Below are 18256 nucleotides of genomic sequence, written 5' to 3'. Positions count from 1 at the left end.
CCGTGAAGCCCAGAGTCAAAAAGTACCTAAGTGCACCACTCCACATTGTAATGGGCACAGGCAGTGGTTTCCAAACTCTGTACCATGAGGGGTTGCTTGAAGGCTAATTAGAGGCTCGTCAACAGGAAGATCAATAATAGTTGCCAAGCCTGCCACGTGAGTTTATGTTTGAAGGAGAATTTGAACTCATATCTCCCCAGCTCCCAGTACAATAATCTTGCCAATGAAGCACCCTGCCTGTCACACACTCACATACACCATTTCAGTTCCCATTTTACACCCTGAGAAACTGAGGCTGAAAGATGACCCATCTCATACAGTCTCGGCAGAGTTGGGATTTGAACCCTGAGCCTGCCCGTTCCCCCACCCCACCCCACCCCCTGCCTAAAAGTAAAGCTCCACTAGTTTAACAGCTGGTTTGCATTTTTCCATTCTCTTTCCAAATCTCATACAAGATGTTTGCAGAGTAACAGCCACTTTCTTTCCATGTGGAGTCACAAGGAACTGGTGGTAGGGCAAGCAACAGTTTGTGCCTTTGGGCAAGAGAAGAAAACACACACACACAGTTTCCCAGCAGCAGCTCTCATTTAAGATTGCAACAGAGATTCTGGGTAGGATCATGTCTGTTTAAAAAATGACGAAAAATGGAAAAAACAACAACAACACAAACATATAAGGCATAGCCCTTTCTACCTTTCAGCCATAGATTAGATCAACCTTCCCCATCTTGGCACCCTTCAGATGTTTGGGACTACAACTTCCATCAGCCCCAACCAATATGACCAGGCAGCAAAGGGAAAGTAAGTATGGTCACTCAGTTCATGCCAACAGACAATATAGATGCAATGCATACAAGGCCACCCTTTTATCCTCAGAAAAATCCTATACGGCAAGTTAGGCTGAAATAGTGGGACTGCCCCCAAGGTCACCCAGTGAGCATCATGGCTGAGAGGGGATTTGTGTGTCCCGGTGCTTAGCCAGACACTCTACAGAGAAGCTCCAGCTTGCAGGTCAGATGTGGCCCAAGGCACTGTTGTATCCAACCCACAGCATCCCCTCCCCGCCTCCAGGTGCAATTAGGTTTACAAGAAAGATTCCCATCTGCTTGAGTGGAGCTTCCCCCCGCCCCCCGCAGCTCCAAGCCTAAATGCTACAGGGAGGGGAGAGCAGCCGGTGAGTTAATCACAGTATGACCCCCCCCCCCATCTCCCTGATGTTCCATTCATATGATGGGGGCTTTTTTCTAAGCCTAAGTGCGCACAGGGAGGATTTTCAGTGTGAAGGGATGATATTCTAACTCCCTACCCACTCCAGGCCCATAGCCAGCCTAAAAGTTTAGGGGGGGAATAAAAGTGGGGGGGGGGCAGTTCATCTGGTTTTCAGGCCTTTTAAAGACAAAATTACAAACTTAAAAAAAATTGTTAAAAAAATTAGGGGGGCCGAGAAAATTTAGGGAGGTCAGGCCCCCGTAGCCAGCTCCTGGTTACCGGCTCGACCCACTCTGGCTTCAGCCCCACCCACCATCAACTCTGGCCACACCTACCTTCAGTATGCACCCCCACCAAGAGATTTCCCCCAAGGCAATACAGCCCTCAACATACAACTGCTCTAACCACTACATCACAGTGGCTTCCACAAAGGCATGTTTTGATTACCAGTGCTGTCAAAATGGCCTGAAATAAAGAGATCAGAGGTCAGAACAGGCCTTGCTCAGAGCCTTGCAGAAGAGAGCACTTTCTTTACTTCCCAGCATTTTGGCATGGGAAGGGAATTCTCCAGTTCCATTCTGCAGGCAAAACAAAAACTTGTATTTTTCTCTGGCTGCAGAGAAAGAAGTGGAAAGATTCTATCAGTTCCTGCCTGGTAGACTAACCTTCCCCCAGGACTTGGAAGATGAGAGAATGCCCACAGGAAGGTTTTTATTAATAATAGTAATTATTATTATTAGACAGTTATTCAATTTAAATGCAACAACGGAAAGATGCTTATCTCTCAATGTCCATGGTGTAAACATAGATTAGATTTACTGAATTTATATCCTGCCTATTCAGAAAGCTCTGGGAAGCTTATAAAGATCGAAAGAAAACTACACAGCAAACCAACATTTTCCAAGCTTAAGACCGCTGTCCCCACACCCCACTCCCACGTAAATTGTACAAAAAAGTTGTTCAGCTTTTTGTAGTTTGTGTATTTTATTATTTTTATTTGTATATCTCCCTGGGTGCTCACTGAGCAGAGGGGGTGATCCCAAAATATTCTAAACAAGTAAATAATGTACACTGGAGACATTCTTAACTCTTACAGCCAAACTTGACTCTTACAGAGTGCATCCAAGTAAGACATTACCCGCTTTCATAGGAGCCCCTCATGTTTCTGCATGAGTTACTGACCCGGGGATGCTTCCTGATTGGATGGAGGCAAAGTTAACTCAGATGCATGCAGAGACACGACAGCTACAGCAGGTCAGTGGCTGACGGAGGCACTGCTGCATAGGGAAACGATTGGGTGATCTAATCACATTTGATGCAGAGGCATAACTGCATCACCCACCTCACAACTGGAAGGAAGCAAAGTCAGAGCAGTGACTCATGCTGACACACAACAGGCAGTCTCCTCTGTACTTGGGCACCCACAGGAGCCTTTCATTATGGAGTTAATTGCTCACAGCACACAGTTTGGGAACTGCTGCAATATCAGCAAAAGAGACAAAGAGGGAGATTGCAATCAAAACCAATTCAGTTTCATTAAAAACAGCCCAAAGGTGGGACAGCTTAAAAACAAAAATAATGCCACAGGTTTATGCAACATAGCTGAAAACAGAGCAAGATAAACCCAGCTGCCGACAGCCAAAGTAGCATCAACAAGAAAGAAGGTTTGAGAGCCAGTGGGGTGCAGTGGTTAGAGAAGGGGTAGGCCAGCTGGTGCCATTCAGATGTTTAGGACCGCAATGCCAATAATCCCTGGCCATTTATTTGTTACACTTATATCCCGCCTTTCTTCCAAGGAGCCCATGATCCTCCTCCTCTCCATTTTATCCTCATAACAACCCTGTGAAGTCGGTTAGGCTGAGAGTCAGTGACTGGCCCAAAGTCACCCAGTGAACTTCATGGCCAAGTGGGGACTAGAACCCAGATCTCCTGTATCCCAGTCCCACACTCCAACCACTACACCACGCTGGCTCTCATAGGCTATGCTAACTGAGGTTTATGGGAACTGTAGTCCAGAATATCTGAGGAGAACTAGGTCACCTAGCCCTGGGTTAGAGCGTCAGCCCTAGACTGGGGAGATCCAAGTTCAAATCCCCAACTCAGCCATAAAGCTCACTGGGTAACCTTGGGCTCATCACTATCTTTCAGCCTGACATACCTTGCCATGCTGTTGTGAGGATAAAACCTGGGAAGGGTGGAAGAGAACCATGTGTGCTCCTTGAAAGACAGACAGGATCTGAAATTTTAAAAATAAATCATCTGGATAGATGGACACTGAACACATGTTACTATTATGCACGAGTCTCACAAAGAGCCACAATCCAGTTTCAAAGCACTCCTTGCTGGAGCCAGGAGAGGCAGTTATCTAAGAGAGAGAACTCTATAAAATTCCTCTCCTTCAAACAGGGCCCAGAAGACTCAGTAACACAGAGAGAGACGCAATCCCATAATTTATAGCTCTCCAGCCAAATGAGCTAGATCGTCATGAATTTAAAACTTCTGGGCTGGAATGAGGCATGTTAATCTCCCCCTTCGCTATGTTTACAGCTGTTATTCTTATCTCCTCTTCCTCTCCCCGCCCTCCCAAAGTCTTGAACTCATGACTGTTGTTGGGCAACGGGGCTTGCTCAACTAGCCAGTCAGCTAAGAATAGATGCCGTCCACGAAATCGCATGTAGCTGGGACCAGCATGCTTGGCGAGTAAAAGGGGAATGCTGTAACAGGATGTGGGGAGAAAGCCCATGCGCAACATTTTTCTCAGGAACTCTAGACGGGCCAGCAAGAGTGGATGCTCTTGAGCAAGCGTGCTCTTGGTGCACACATGGCTTGGGGAGATGATACATCCCCTGTCTCCCAGGATAAACATCACAGCAAGGAGGAGACCACCCTAGCCCCTAAATTGGACAGAGAAGGAACAGCTGTAGGGAGCTTGTTTTCCCTTGCCTGGCAGAAAGAATAAGAACTTCGAAACTAAGAATTGGTGCCTGTTTTTTTCTTCCTCCCTCCCAATCCCTTTTCCTTTTGTGTCATGTCTTTTAGATTGGAAGACCGAGGGCAGGGACTGTATTTCATTATTAAACTTTATGAGCCGCTCCAGGAGCCTTTGGGGCTGAAGAGCAGGGTAAAAATTCAATCAATCAATCAATCAATGTGTAAAGCATGACAGTTGATTTAATGCTTCAAGAGTCAGTCAAGGGAGGCAGGGAGGAGAAATGTGCCCTTCCTTGAAAGCTGGGATTCTCTGGATGCTAAATTGCATGCGCCAAACCCTGCATTCATGCACCATCTCCCCAGTCTTCCCTAAACCAGAAATCAGAACCCACAGCAGCAAAGGTGAGATGTTCTTTCGCAAAACGATCCACTCAAATGGCAGGTGGTCTTTGGCACAGACCAGCATAGCACAAGGGGATCAGCATGTATGCCACTCAAGAGTTCTCCATCTGGAAGCCGCTTTCATTTGCTAACTACTAGAAGCAATCTGGGTCAGCCAACTAACTGACCCAGGGGCCGACCTTTCTCTGAACCAACCTGGTGCTCTCCATTTATTTGTGATTACAACCCCCATCACCCCTGATCATGGGCGCAGCTGGCTGGGGCTCATGGGAGGGCACTTGAGAAGGCTGGTACAGGCAATCACGTAACAAGGAGAGGAGCCATAGCTTCGTGGCAGTGTGCGTACTTGACATGCAGGAAGTCCCAACAGGGCTGGGAAGTTTTCTACTGGAAGCCTTGGAAAATTGCTGCTGACCAGGACAGTTGGTTCTATGTGAGATGCACCAATGGTCTAACCTGATGTAAGGATGTTTCTTATGCTGAACATGCATGAAGCCTGCTTCTGGGCAACATCCCCAATCTCTTCTCTACAGCCACTACCGTGCCTAAGATCCACTCAGAAAACAGCATTAATAACAGCAGTAAATGATTTTTCTCCAATTCTCAAAAGCTCCCTGGAGAGCAAATGCTCCAAAACTTTTGCCATATTCTACCCTTTTCAGCATTTAGCCCTCCGCTGTAGGCAGAAAGCAGCAGCCAGCGGGGCTCACCTATCATTTTTCTCTCCCACAGAATATCGGATAGCCCGGCCCTTTAATTTCCACACTGGAATTGCCCGTTTCCCAGCAGCTGCTGCTGTTTGGGCATAAACCACAGATTTGCACATCTGAGCATATCGTTAGGGCTGCAGGGAGTTTGCCAGATCCCACATTTCAGCAGGCGTTGTATGTGTGTGTTTTAAAAGTCACCATTTGTTTCCATATCAGAGGAATCATTCGAATAGCCTTTCCACAAATACAAAACATTAGAGGGAGAGCTAAGAATTGAGTGTTTTTCTCACAGTTCCGCCCCCACCCCAAGCCCGGGTACCTAGATGCCCTGTCAGATTCCTCTCCTTGAGTCATTTTCACTGTTTCTACTTTCAGGGAGCCCTATTCCACACACAGCTCTTCTGCTGAAGAACCCCTGAAAGTCTACCATGGGACACCCACTCACTGGAGCTTTTTTCCTCTGAGGCACACGCTCCGTTCATGCAAGGTATCCCCCCCCCCCAACTCATGTATTAAGTGTGTGTGACCTAGAACATGTCCAAGATTCTTCTGTGGCCATACCTTGCAGGCAGCTTGTCTGCCATTAACAATTTTCTGAAGAATCCCAACAGGTTTCAGGCGAAGCCTCTGGGTTCTCCAGGACACAGTATGAAGTCTGCTGACTGTTTCCCCTCCGGAGCTGTTCTCCGGGGTGCTTCCCTGTAAGGTTGCCAGTCCCTGACCCAACGAAGGTATCTACGTCTTTAAAAATGAAAGTAAAAAAAGAATCCCAGTGGGGTGTCTGCATGTGTTTGTCACTACAGCAGTGTGATGTGCAGGTCTCAATGGTCATATTCTCTGTTCTAGGCAACCCTTAAAAGATCCAACATTCCTCTCATTGGTAGAGCACATGCTTTATTTTAGGGGTGGGGAACCTCAGGCCTGGTGGCCACATCCAGCTCTCCAGGGTCCCCCAGATGGCCACACCCCCTTCCCCTGGCCCCACCCACCAATAGCTTGCCCTGGCCCCACCCACCAATGGTTTCCTGGCTTTTGTGCAGTTTCTCCCATTCAGGAAAGGTTGAAATGCCTCCTTTAAGGCTTAAGTAGTAAGAGCTTTAAGCTAAAATACAATGGTATTTTTGCCACACACTGTTTGCCTTTGGCTCCGCCCACCACTGGAACCCAAGAGATTCTCAGAGATTGAATTCGTCCCTCTGGCAGAAAGGGGTTCCCACCTCTGCTTTATTTGAAGAAGGTTCCAGATTCAATCCCCCACTGCTCCATTTAAAGGATCTCAGTAACTAGGAATGGATAGTTTTCCAGTCCGTTTCAATTTTGCATGCATTCTTTCATCACTCTACACCATTTTCACATGAATGTGCCATTTAAAAAACTGCATGAAAATGTGTATATGCATACATATTTTTGAACATATTTTCTCACACAATACACATTTATAATTGTTATCTAAACGCAAGCATTTATAACCCCATTTTATAAATGTTATTAAAAAAATTGGTATGCTTTTTTTTGAGTCACATCGCAATGTTTGGAAAACTGTTCCCCATCATTATGTTCCAATCATATGTTCCAATTATGTTCCATTAGACCAGGAGGTAAAGATCAGGTCAGTTCGCACTGGATTTCTCAAAGTTCAAATTCCTCAAGTATCCCTATAAGGAACAGGATCGGGGTGTGTCTTGAATATCTGCAGTGTATTCTATGCTGGGTAGTGTACCAGACTGTTTTTTATAAAATGCCTACTTACCTTTTATGATGAAAAGTGGTCTTATAAATAATGTTAATAAATAATAAACAAACTGTTAGAAGGCGGGGGGGTCGTTGATGGGGAACTGAGGCAACTGTGACCCCAAAAGACACTCTAGAGCAGGACAGGGCAACTTGGGGTCCCCAGACGATTTGGCCCTCAACTCCCATGATTCCTCATCACTGCCTGTGCTGGCTAGGGCTGATGGCAGCTGTAGGCCAAAACATGTGGAGAGCCACAAATTGCCCACCCCTGGCGTAAGGCAATCTGCAGACTGCTAAGCACAAAATTTGGGCGCAAGAAAAGGCAGCATGGATCCCTCTGCACAAAGGGTAGCGCCACGTCCGGGGGTGATTGTCAAGTGAATCCTGGAAGTATGCCAGCCTATTTCCCAAGATTTGAATGCATGTCCCCACCCCAGACAATGGAAATGGGAGCTCATTCTGCAGCTGGAGGGCCCAGGGGGGAAAAGAGGCCCTCCAGCTGTCTTCCAAAATGATTTGCTCAGTTTGCAGCATCCATCTGGCAAGCTTGCACTGGTCTACCGGGAAATGCCTATGGAGGGCTCCTCCCCCACCCTCACCTTTGGAGCAGCTGTTTGTTATGCACTCCGATGATGTCTCTGAAGGACGTTAAACACAGCCCAGCAAAAGGCAACTGGCAGGCTCAGGTGGCTTTCTGATCTATCATCCAGGCTATAAATAGCTGCTGGAACCCAGATGCCCGGCTGCTAAGGGTGCTTGGAAAATTCTCAAGCATACCTTGAAGGGCTGGGCACAGACCAGGAACAGGTTAACCCTTCACAGGACAAGCTTCGAGAGCACCACACGGCCTAGGGCGTGGAACATGGAGCTGGCAACCATTGGGGCGGGGAGTGAAGAGAAGAGGCAAGAATGTGGAAAGGACAAGGAAACAGCCAGCAGTCACTTGGCTCTGATCCGATGCTGGGTACAGATTTTTTTAAAAAAAAAATATACACACCAAAGGAACATTTTTTTCTTGGGTGTTTGGTTCCCCCACCATCCACCTCTCTATAAGCCCATTCCCATCACCATAATTTGAACCAGATCTCTGGGGCAGCGAGCTATCATATATTCTTTTCCTCTGCACTGTAAGCTCTTTGGGGCAAAGACTGACAATGTTTGAAAATCTTAGGGTGGGGGTGGGGCTTTGCCACACAAAGTCAATTAGCCAGTGCTGGTGAAAGCAGCCAGCTCCTCCAGGCCCTGGCTAAGTCCCCCATCGCCTGCATGCCCACTCTTATCTCCAATCAGAGATTGGAGAGGGAGCAGTACGCAGGAACCTAAGAAGGCTTTGCAGGCCAAATGCAGAACCACCACAGACTGGATTAGGTTCCACATCCCTGTTTTATGTGGACAAAGCAAGGAAAGTTCAAGGGTAAGGGAAGTAAAAGCAGAGAGGGTTAGAGAAGGATTTTGCAAATTTTCTACCAACACAGGGAATACTTTCCCCATCAACCTGTCTGCCAAGGAACACCTGACCATTGTACAGGAATCCGGGGACACATTCTAGGGAGCACACTCTGTTCTTGCAAGTCACCAGCCAGGCCAACTGGGCCTCACTGGTGACCCATGTGAACTGAACTGAGAGTCTATCTTAGTACTTTCCTCTACTTGATGCCCTCCAGATGTGCTAGACTACAACCCCCATAATTCCCATGCTGGCTGGACTTCTGGGAATTGTAGTCCAAAACATCTGGAGGGCACCAGAATGCCTACCCCTGCCCTATCAGTATGTTGCAAGGGAAGACTGAAAACTTGTGGGCAAGCTATCTTCTTTGGGCAATTGTCCACCATTACCCACAAGGGATCCCAGACAAGCTTCCCAGGAACCCCAGGATTTCTTCAATTATTGTCTGAAAACCACTTGGATAGAGGACAACCACTATATGTATTATTACTTATTACAGGGACCTTGAGGCAGTAAAAATTATCCTCCATTTTATCCTTGCAGCAACCCTTTGAGGCACGTCAGGCTGACAGAAAGAGACATTCAGCAAGCTTCATAGCTGGGCAGGGATTTGAACATGGGTTTCCCTGGTCCTGATCCAACACTTTAACCACTTCACCATACTGGCACCATAGGTGCCTTGTAAGAGAAGGGAAGTAAACAGGATGGTTAGCTCAAATGTTTTAGACTGTAACACAAACTTCTCAACAGCCACTCACTCACAGAGAGTGAGATTTGTCTCCAGGGGAGCTGTTAAGGATTTCTTTTGGCGGGCGGGGTGGGGGTGGGGGTGTGAACTGATGAGAATGGATGCCCACTCCCACCCTGCATATAACATGCCACACATGACTTAGATTAACATGAATGGGCAAGTGTGCTTGTTTGTGTGGGTTAGTAGTCCCCTAATCAGTCAGACTGCTGTAACGGGATGATGAACAGACATCACATTTTCAGATTTTCTGGCAAGACAGAAGAAAAGAAAAGAAAAAACCCAGAGTTACAGAGCTATCCTTAAAGGCCATTTCTTTGCCAATGGGGTTTTGTACTACAGAAATCAGAGGCAAAAAGATAAAAGAATTGGAGCTGGTGTAGCGTAGCGGCTAAGAGACTGAGCTATGAATCAGGAAGTCCCTGGTTCAAATCTCACTTCTGTCATCAGCTCGCAAAGTGGTCTTAGGCAAGCCACTCTCAGCCTCAGTTCCCCCATCTGCAACACGAGGTTTTAATCATGCTCGCTTACCTTTCAGGGTTGTTGTAAGGCTTAAAGCTAGATAATGCATGTGCAGCATTTTCAAAACTTCAAAGCACTTTGTAAACATTAAGTATTATTATTATGGGAGGACAAGATGAGAAAACAGGATATATAGGGTGTAATTCACATCCACTTTAGACTGCAGGTGAGGGAATCACATGCTTCAATGCTTTGCCATGGGGGGGTGGGATGTGTAAAAAGTAAACACAGAAAGCTAGCATGCCAAAACCATCTAGTTTTCTATATTTGTTTTTTTAAGAAGAGTAGAGTAATCCAGTAATGGTATTCCCTCAAGCTTGCATACTGAAATGGTTCAGTCCAGAAGGAGCTTCACCACCTGAGCTCCTGTTTGCAGAATTAAGGCCTGCGACACTGAGGAACAAGAAATAGGCAGCTGAAGGTTGACCAACACCATAATGCAGCAGGTCCCGCCACAGGCACATGATGGGAGCCAGGCCTGCTGAGCTTGCGTCTGTGCCTGGATAGAGACAAAGGAAGCTTAGGGATGGAGACATAGGAAGGCCTTATACCAGGTCAAACAATTCGTCCATCTAGCTCAATGGACAGCAGCTCTCCAGGGTTGCAGGAAAAGGCAGCTCTTTCCCCAGCACCTGCTACCTGATCCTTTACACCAGAGATGCCAGGGATTGAACCTGGGGTCTTCTGGGTGCGAATCTGAAGCAGCCCCTCCCCACCTGGAAACCCAACACCTTGGCTTCCACAATGGAAGAAAGGCAGGACATTACTGTAATTAATAGAAACAGTCTTTTGATAGGCAGGACCCACTTGAAGAGGAAAATATCTAGATTAGTCCTACACACACACAAGCACGCTGGCAGCGGTGATTAGCTGCATATCTACCTGTTTATATAGACAAGAGCATTATCTAGTTTTAAGCCTTACAACAACCCTATATGGTATGTCAGCATGATTATCCCCCATGCTGCAGATGGGGGAACTGAGGCGGGGGGGGCTTGAGATTTGAACCAGGGCTTCCAGATTCATAGCTCAGTCTCTTAGCCGCTACGCTACACCAGCTCCAATTCTTTCTCCTTTTGCCTCTGACTTTTGCAGTACAAACGCCCAGTGGCAAAGAAATGGTCTTTAGGGATGTCTCTCAAATAACGCCAATACCCATTAGGGCTGGGGAAGGCAAAAAGTAGACCTCAAGGTGTTTGGGACTTCAACCCCCAGCATTCCTGACCATTGGCCATGCTGGCAGGAGCTTCTGGGAGTTGAAGTCCAAAACATCTGGAGATCTACCTTCTGCCCACCCCTGCATTAAAGGACATGCGACAGACATGCAGCAAGCAACCTTGTCTGTTGCACAAATATTGTGCGAAGGAGTGAACCCTCAAAAAGGTGACACTGAGCCACTAGCCTCTAAACACTGGTATCTTTGACCAACCTTCCTCTCATTTGAGAAGAACGCCGCTTGAGAATTTATAAACACACATACACACCATTTTTTTTAACATACCGATGATGAAAGCGGAATTTTTTCAGAGGCAAATTTGCCTGTCAGATTCTCCCCCCACCCCCACCCCCACCCCACCAAGAACACGACCTACGCATCCCTGGAGACTAACACCAGCACTGCGTAAAAATGATGATCAAAAGGAAAAATGAGCAGGGCTTTCCACTTTTCCCCCCCTTGTCTGTACCTCTGTCAGGGGAGTTTAGCAAATCGAGGCACTGGCATCTTGAGTGCACACAGACTTCGGAAGTCTCTTGTGACCCTGAACTGACTCTATGCCTGGCCTGCTCCAGCCTGGTGCTCTCCTACAACTACAACTCCCATAATTCCCAGCCTGCATGGCCACTGGCTGGCACTATCTGCCGGCCTAGCTTACCGCACAGCGTTGTTGCAGCGGCTGGGGAAGAGATGAACCATGTACACTGCGTTAAGGTCCCTGGGGCAAAAGCAGGTTAATTAATGCAGTAAGTAAGAAATTATGGTGGTTGTCCTTTATCCAAGTGGTTTTCAGACTCTAATCCAAGAAACCCTGAGGTTTCTTGGAAGCCTGTCTGGGATTCCTTCTGGATAATGGTGGATAATTGACCAAAAATGATAGCTTGCCCACAAGTTTTGAGTCTTCCCTTGCAACATACTGATAGGGCCTCCAATAGGTTCAGCCTCCATGGGAATTATGGGAGTTACAGTCCAACACATCTGAGGGGCACCAGGTTGGGGAAGGATGCTCTACACCAGAGGTAGGCAGAAGGTAGATCTCAAGATGTTTTGGACTTCAAATCCCAGAAGCCCCTGCCAGCATGGCAAATGGTCAGGGCTGCTGGAAGTTAAACATACTTTCTACCCATCCCTGCTCTATGCAACAACAAGCAGAGCCAGGACTTGAAGCTTCTTGCAGTCCAAGTCCCGCGAGGCCATCGCAGACACAACACCGAGCTGGAGCTTCTGACGCATTTTCCTCACAGAATTGCCATGACAATGGAATTCCCCAGCTTCCCTGGCACGAAACATCACCTACAGCCAGACATGCAATTGTCAAATGCAAGGTGCACACACCCCAAGGCCATACCTCATCTACACATTTGGGGGGCCTCTGCACGGGAGCTTCCCGAATGCCCTCCAAGTTGACACTTTCAAATCAGAGGCATGGGGAGGAATTTCCCTACAAATCAAACTCAGCATGGCCTCAGCACCACACAGACAGGACTATCTGCTGTGCCTCTCCAAAGTTCCCCACCTACCATGCAGTGCCAGACTGAAGGATCCAGCAGGGAGAGATCTATCATGGGAGTTCCATAAATTGCCATTTCTCTCCCCTCCTTATCCCTAATACTCATTTTCGGCCACCCTCATTCTCCTTTTGCTGATTACAAGCCAAGCTTGTAAACAGCCACTCGCCTGGTTACCTGTAGTGAGCAGGAATGACCCAGAGGCGACCAGGAGGGAAGCTTTACAAATGAGGCCCCTTCCCCTCCCCCTCGTAGGCTACTCATTTACTCATCTATTTCTATTATTAATTATGTTTATATCCCACCTTTCTTCTATCACAGTACTCAAGGCAGCTAATACGGGATTCCCAGGTAGTCTCTCAACCAGGCAAGGTCCAGACCCAGACCTGTTTAGCTTCAGCATGGTTGGCGCATCATATGCCCCTAGGTGATGGCTTTAGCTTTGCCCGATTCCTACCAAACAGCAGCTGTTCCTGCACTTTCCTTGTCCCAAATCAGGCTAAGACCAGCATGCACTCAGGAGGACTGACGTGGGTATTGTGTTAGCGGGAAAACTTGGAAAAAGAACTGTTAACTTTGTGAACCTAAGATGGCACTACACGTTCCATTGTAGCCTCACGTCTTTAAAACAGCCTTCCCCAACCTGCTACCCACCAAACGTTTTGGACTCCAACTCCCATCAGCCCCAGCTAGCAATGCTGGGAGTTGTAATCCAAGACATCCGGAGGGCAGTAGGTTGGGAAAGGCTGCTCTAAGGCCTGAAGGTTGCTTCGCCGATCCAAACAGGGGCTGGGAGGGGACAATTCCCAACAGAGAAGCTCTCGGGCAAGAGGAAGGTGCTGAAACCTTTCATCACATACCAGTCTTCCCCTCCGACGCCCTGTTCCCATCTCCCACAGACAGACCCCGCCCAGGTTCTAGACTAGGGTGGCCAGATGCACAAGAGAGGACAAGGGTTTTATACCTTTAAATAGTCACACAAGCTGAAAAGGCTGTCATGCAAGCTAGACCTGTTGAAATTCCCTCTTCTACACAATGACTAAGGAGTGCAGCAGGAGCCCTGTCCTCTTTTGCATCTGGCCACCCTAAATCGGGACCTGTCTTTGTGATGGAAAATGTGCATCTGGAACATGGACTGCAGGGGGAGAGGTTAAGCACTTCTTCTCCCAGTCAAAGCTCTGGAACATGGACCACAGGGGGAACCAACAAGCAGGGGGAAGGGTTAAGCACTTCTTCTCCCAGTCAAAGCTCTGCTCTAAACTGTATCACCTGCTCCCAGTTTACACAGGAGAAGCCGCTAGACTTTAAAGACTAGGAAGGCAGCACACTTGTCTTACCTGCAAGGCTATTTGGGGAGGGACTGTATCAAGCCTGTATATGTTTAGATGGAGCAGCTGAAAATAGAAGGACAGCCTTCCCCAGCCTGGGCCCCCCTAGATGTTTTGGACTACAAGTCCCAGAATTCCTGACCATTCGCCAAACTGACTGGGTCTGATGGGAGTTGAAGTCTGGAGGGCACCCAGTTGGGGAAGACTGGCATGGTGCATAAGTAAAAAAAATACATAGCACATAAGCAGAGCATATTGTCATGACAAAATGCAAGTTTTCAAAGGTGAAAACGCAGCTGCTGCCAAGCTTGTGAAAAATCTGTTGGATTCAGCTGACGGACTCTTGCACAGGGAGGTCATCAAGCCCCCAGCCTGGCTAGGAGACGCACAGGAAGCTTACACCATCAGACCATTTGGCCCAGGAAGCCCAATATTGTCTACACTGACTAGCAGCAGCTCTCTGGGATTTGAAGACAGGGACTTTCTCTGCCCTACCTGGAGAAGCAAGGAATCTAACATGGCACCTTCTGCAAAGCACGTGGTCTACCACTGAGCTATGCCCCTCCCCTTAAATTCCCTGACTTCTGCAAGAACATCCTGGGTTAAGCTTAATGCACAACATCGATCGCTTTGGCCAGCCTTTGCAACCTGGTGCCCTCCGGATGTTTTGGACTCCAACTCCCATCAGCCCCAGCATGGCTAATGGTCATGAATTCCCAGAGCTGTAGTCCAAAACATCTGGAGGGCACCAGGTTGGCACAGGTGGGTTTAGGCACTCCAGTTCCTGCTTGCGAGCTCAAAAAATAATACTTAAGAGTCAAAATGAAACGTGCTCAGAACCAAAGTTCAGCCAATTTTTAGAATGTGACTTTCTGAATATCCAATATTGCACTTCTGAAATCCAGCTATGACAGATAACTCTACTTGAAGACCTGGGGCGGCGGGGGAGGAGTTTAAAAATGGAGTCATCCCTGGAGTAGGGGGAGAGATGCCTTCATTTTTCAGATGTATGCTTTTGATCACAGGAAGACCAGATGCAAAAGCAGAAGGAGGTTCCTCTATCTTTAATGGCTGTGTAGAGAAGAGGGATTTGACAGATGTGGTTTATTCTTCCAGACTGGGAAAAGATGCAGTTGCATGAGATACCCCCTTCCTAGAGACCCACTAGAGCAGGAGTGGGGAACCCATGGGCTTAAAGATGTTGTTGGACTCTACCTCCCATCAACCCCAGACAGCATGGCCAATGGTTGGGGATGATGGGGGCTGTAGTCAAGAACTACCTGGAGGGTGGCAGGTTGTCTATCCCTGCCCTACCTCATTGCAGGCATAGGAAGCTGCTGCATGGGCTCACTGCAGGACACTCTTTGACAAGAAGGGTGGGAGAGGGCTCCTCCTGCACCTTTAAGAGTTGAGCATCAAGAAAAAAATTCACCAGGTGAGGTTTGTCCCACCCTACTGCTGCAGAGATGGGCAAAGCAGCACCTGGTGGAATTTTCCCTTCTCTGAAACTCTTAAAGCCATAACAAGAGCACCCTCAGGAATCAGGACCTATTGCTAAACTAACAGTGCAGGCCTATGCATGTCTATTCAGGAGAAAGCCCCGCTTAGTTTATTAAGACTTACTCCCAGATAACAATGTGCATACTCACTTGCCCAGGAGTAAGCCCCACTGAGCACAATAGGACTTACTTCTGAGTAGGTATAAGATTGCACTATGAAGCTTTTAAAGGGATGTAAACAAATCAGAGCTGTACAGAGGTCAACATCACCTGAATCTAGGATATCCGAACAGACCAAACCTGTCTGCTGGAACTAAAATCCAAAATATGTTTGGTAACAGATGAAAAAAAAAATCTACTGGGGTTTCTCAGCCTCTCTTGTTTCTGGGTTTTTCCTCTACATGTCAGGTAGAAACAGTGAAACCTTGAGAAGTACAATCTAAGCCAGGAAGTGCTGGAAAGCTCCTATGAAATCCCCTGTACCTACAAGCTCCCAGATCTCATGTGAGCATACGTGTGTACACACTAGATGGAACATATGAGGTTGATTTATATGATTATTATTGTTAGAATCAGAATTTCTTAGGGTGCAATCCTATGCATGTTTAGACAGAAAAAAGTCCTACAGCTGCCAGGGTTCCCCAGCAGCATTCTCTTAGAAAGACCCATGGCAACTCCAACAGAAGTATGTATCCACCCCTCCTCTGCAGAGCAGGGCCAGGGATGCACTCAGACTCAGCCTTATGTTCACATGATAGCCCTATATAAATATAATAACACATGAAAAGGGCTCTAGCCTCCCTCCAATGGCCATTGACCTATTGCTCAACCACAGGCCCTCCAACGAACACGTCTCCACAGAGAAGTCCACCTCGCATTTTGGAGGGCCCTTGTTCTTGACCTCTTAGCAAACTCAAACAGATCCTGCTTGAGAACTCATGACAATGATCTAACAAAGCATCACATTTCTCTCCAGAAGTGTATTGGCTTTCTCTTCAGCAGCAAGGATCAGGAAGCACAAGAAGCTGCCTTATAATGTGTCAGATCCTTGGCCCATCTAGCCCAGTATTGCTGACACTGACTGGCAGCAATGGCTCTCCAGGGATTCAGGCAGGAGTTTTTCCAGCCCTACCTGGAGATGCTGGGGATTGAACCCAGGACCTTCGGCATGCAAAGCAGGGGCTCTACCACGGAGCTATGCCCCCTCCTGCTACAAAAGGGACTTTTGTTCCAGGCCTCAGGGCAGGCGGAGACTCCAACACAGGCACAAACATGCACCTCATGATTGTGAAGACAACAAACTGTACTATCTGCTCATCTGACCACTCATGTGTGTAATGGAAAGACCCTTGCTTTTTTTTGTTTCTTTGTTTTAAAACTACCAAAAGGCCAGTAGATGAAGATGCATGAAGCATCTCTGCCAGCCCAGCCTGAAGAGTCGCTTAATATCTAGAGCTAAGACATCTTAAGACATTTCTAACTTGGGGCATGCGTGGGTGTGCAGAAGGCTTTTTAGACTCATGTTAATTCTGTTGAGCAAGATGGAAATCACCTGAAGGCCATCTAGTCCCACCCACTGCTGCAACGTAAGGAGCATCTCTGCCTATGTAACCAAGACTGCGGTGCCAGGTGGCCATGCCTCTTTCCCCTGGCCACCAATTGTTTGTGGCCCCTCCTCGGGGCCTCCCCGGGGCCAACTGGTGGTCAGGGGAAAGGAGGATGGCCACCTAAGAAAACTTGGGGAGGGCCAGGCTAGGATCCCAAGTAGGTCAGATTTGCCCCAAACCACTGTGCACTACAGATCTGCACAAATGCAGATCTAGGGGTGGGGGAGGGAATAGAAAAGAAAAACAACATTGCAGAGAGATAATTAGGTAAACTGCTTTGAATTTGTGAGTGCTGGAGAGAGTGCAATATAAATGCTAAGTACTAAGAAGTATTATACACCAAGATACTGGGGTGGGGTGGGGGGTGGGTAAGGTTCTAGATTACTCGAGCCAGTGAGCCAAGCCACGTTCAACAGAGGAAAGCCAAATCTCGAGCGTCAGCAGCCACTGAGGATTCTTGGAACAGACCATGAGACGGACCATGACAAAACCAGCCACCAAACGAACATGATACAGGGGTGCAAAGCCAATTCATCCAGGTTCGTATGTCTTAATTTTCGCAGCCTAAAGAGGGGCGGGAGAATGGGAGGAGAGAGGCAAAGGGGATCCACGGGAAGCCCTGACAGTCTGATCCTACGCGTGTATTACTTAGAAATTTCCCCCCAGTACAAGTAATCGTGCAATTGGGGTGGCAACCTCAAGTTCCCCCACAGCAAGCCGCAAGCCCGGGGCAAGGGCTTCCCACCCCGCCCCACGCCAGATCCTGCTTCCAGAGTCCCCCGATCTTGTCGTCCGAACAGAACGCTCAAGGCCGCCTCCTCCCAGCGGAGAAAGAGAATGGGAAGCCGCCCCTTTCTTTTTCGCCCGGGCGATCTGGCCGAGCCCCTCGCCTTGTCTCTCTCTCTCTCTCTCTCTCACACACACACACACACACACACGAGCGCGCGCCGAGTCACGCGGCCCGGGAAAATGCGAAAGAAAGAAAGAAAGAAAGAAAGAAAGAAAGGAAAGACAGACAGAGCCGCCCGGCCTCGCCTTCCCCTTCGTTTCCCTTTCGAAGCCGCATCCCCGGCGAGTCGCCGCCGCCCCCGGCGAGCGCCGCGGGCTGTCGCTCCGCCCGATCAAGCCAAGCCGCTGCTCACTTCCCAGCGGCGCACCCTCGGCTCTTACCTTGGCTGGAGGCGCCGCTCTCCCCGGGCAGGCTCACGCCCTTCGTCTCCTCTGCCGCTCGCCCTTTAATTCCATCTGGGGAGGAGAAAAGAGAATCGGGGTCGTGAGCGCGGCGGCTGCTGCTGCTGGCACTGGTGGTGGTGCCCGCCGCTGGGTGCAGCCCTGGCATGGATCGGCCCTCCCGGCTGCCTCCCTCGGGCAGGGCGCGCACAAGGAGATCCGTTCA

At 48.3% G+C, this 18256-nt stretch overlaps 1 protein-coding gene across 23 annotated transcripts in view; it reads right to left on the bottom strand.

Annotated features, from left to right (window-relative positions):
- The window catches only part of HDAC7 (histone deacetylase 7), a 242137-nt gene that overhangs the window by 131076 nt on the left and 92805 nt on the right, over positions 1-18256 (bottom strand). For 22 of the 23 annotated variants that reach the window (XM_084836476.1, XM_084836480.1, XM_084836477.1 and 19 more), the window contains one exon: positions 18031-18105. The exons of the other annotated variant lie outside the window; for it this stretch is intronic. In XM_084836476.1, coding sequence (XP_084692602.1) covers positions 18031-18105 — 75 coding nt within the window. The remainder of the gene's footprint in view (positions 1-18030; positions 18106-18256) is intronic. 23 annotated transcript variants of the gene reach the window in all.

This window comes from Heloderma suspectum, chromosome 2 (assembly GCF_057233095.1).
Source record: "Heloderma suspectum isolate Gila_16-S chromosome 2, 16-S_ref, whole genome shotgun sequence".
NCBI lineage: Eukaryota > Metazoa > Chordata > Lepidosauria > Squamata > Helodermatidae > Heloderma > Heloderma suspectum.
Note: the sequence above shows the minus strand (reverse complement) of the source record. Positions and strands in the feature narration are given on the sequence as shown.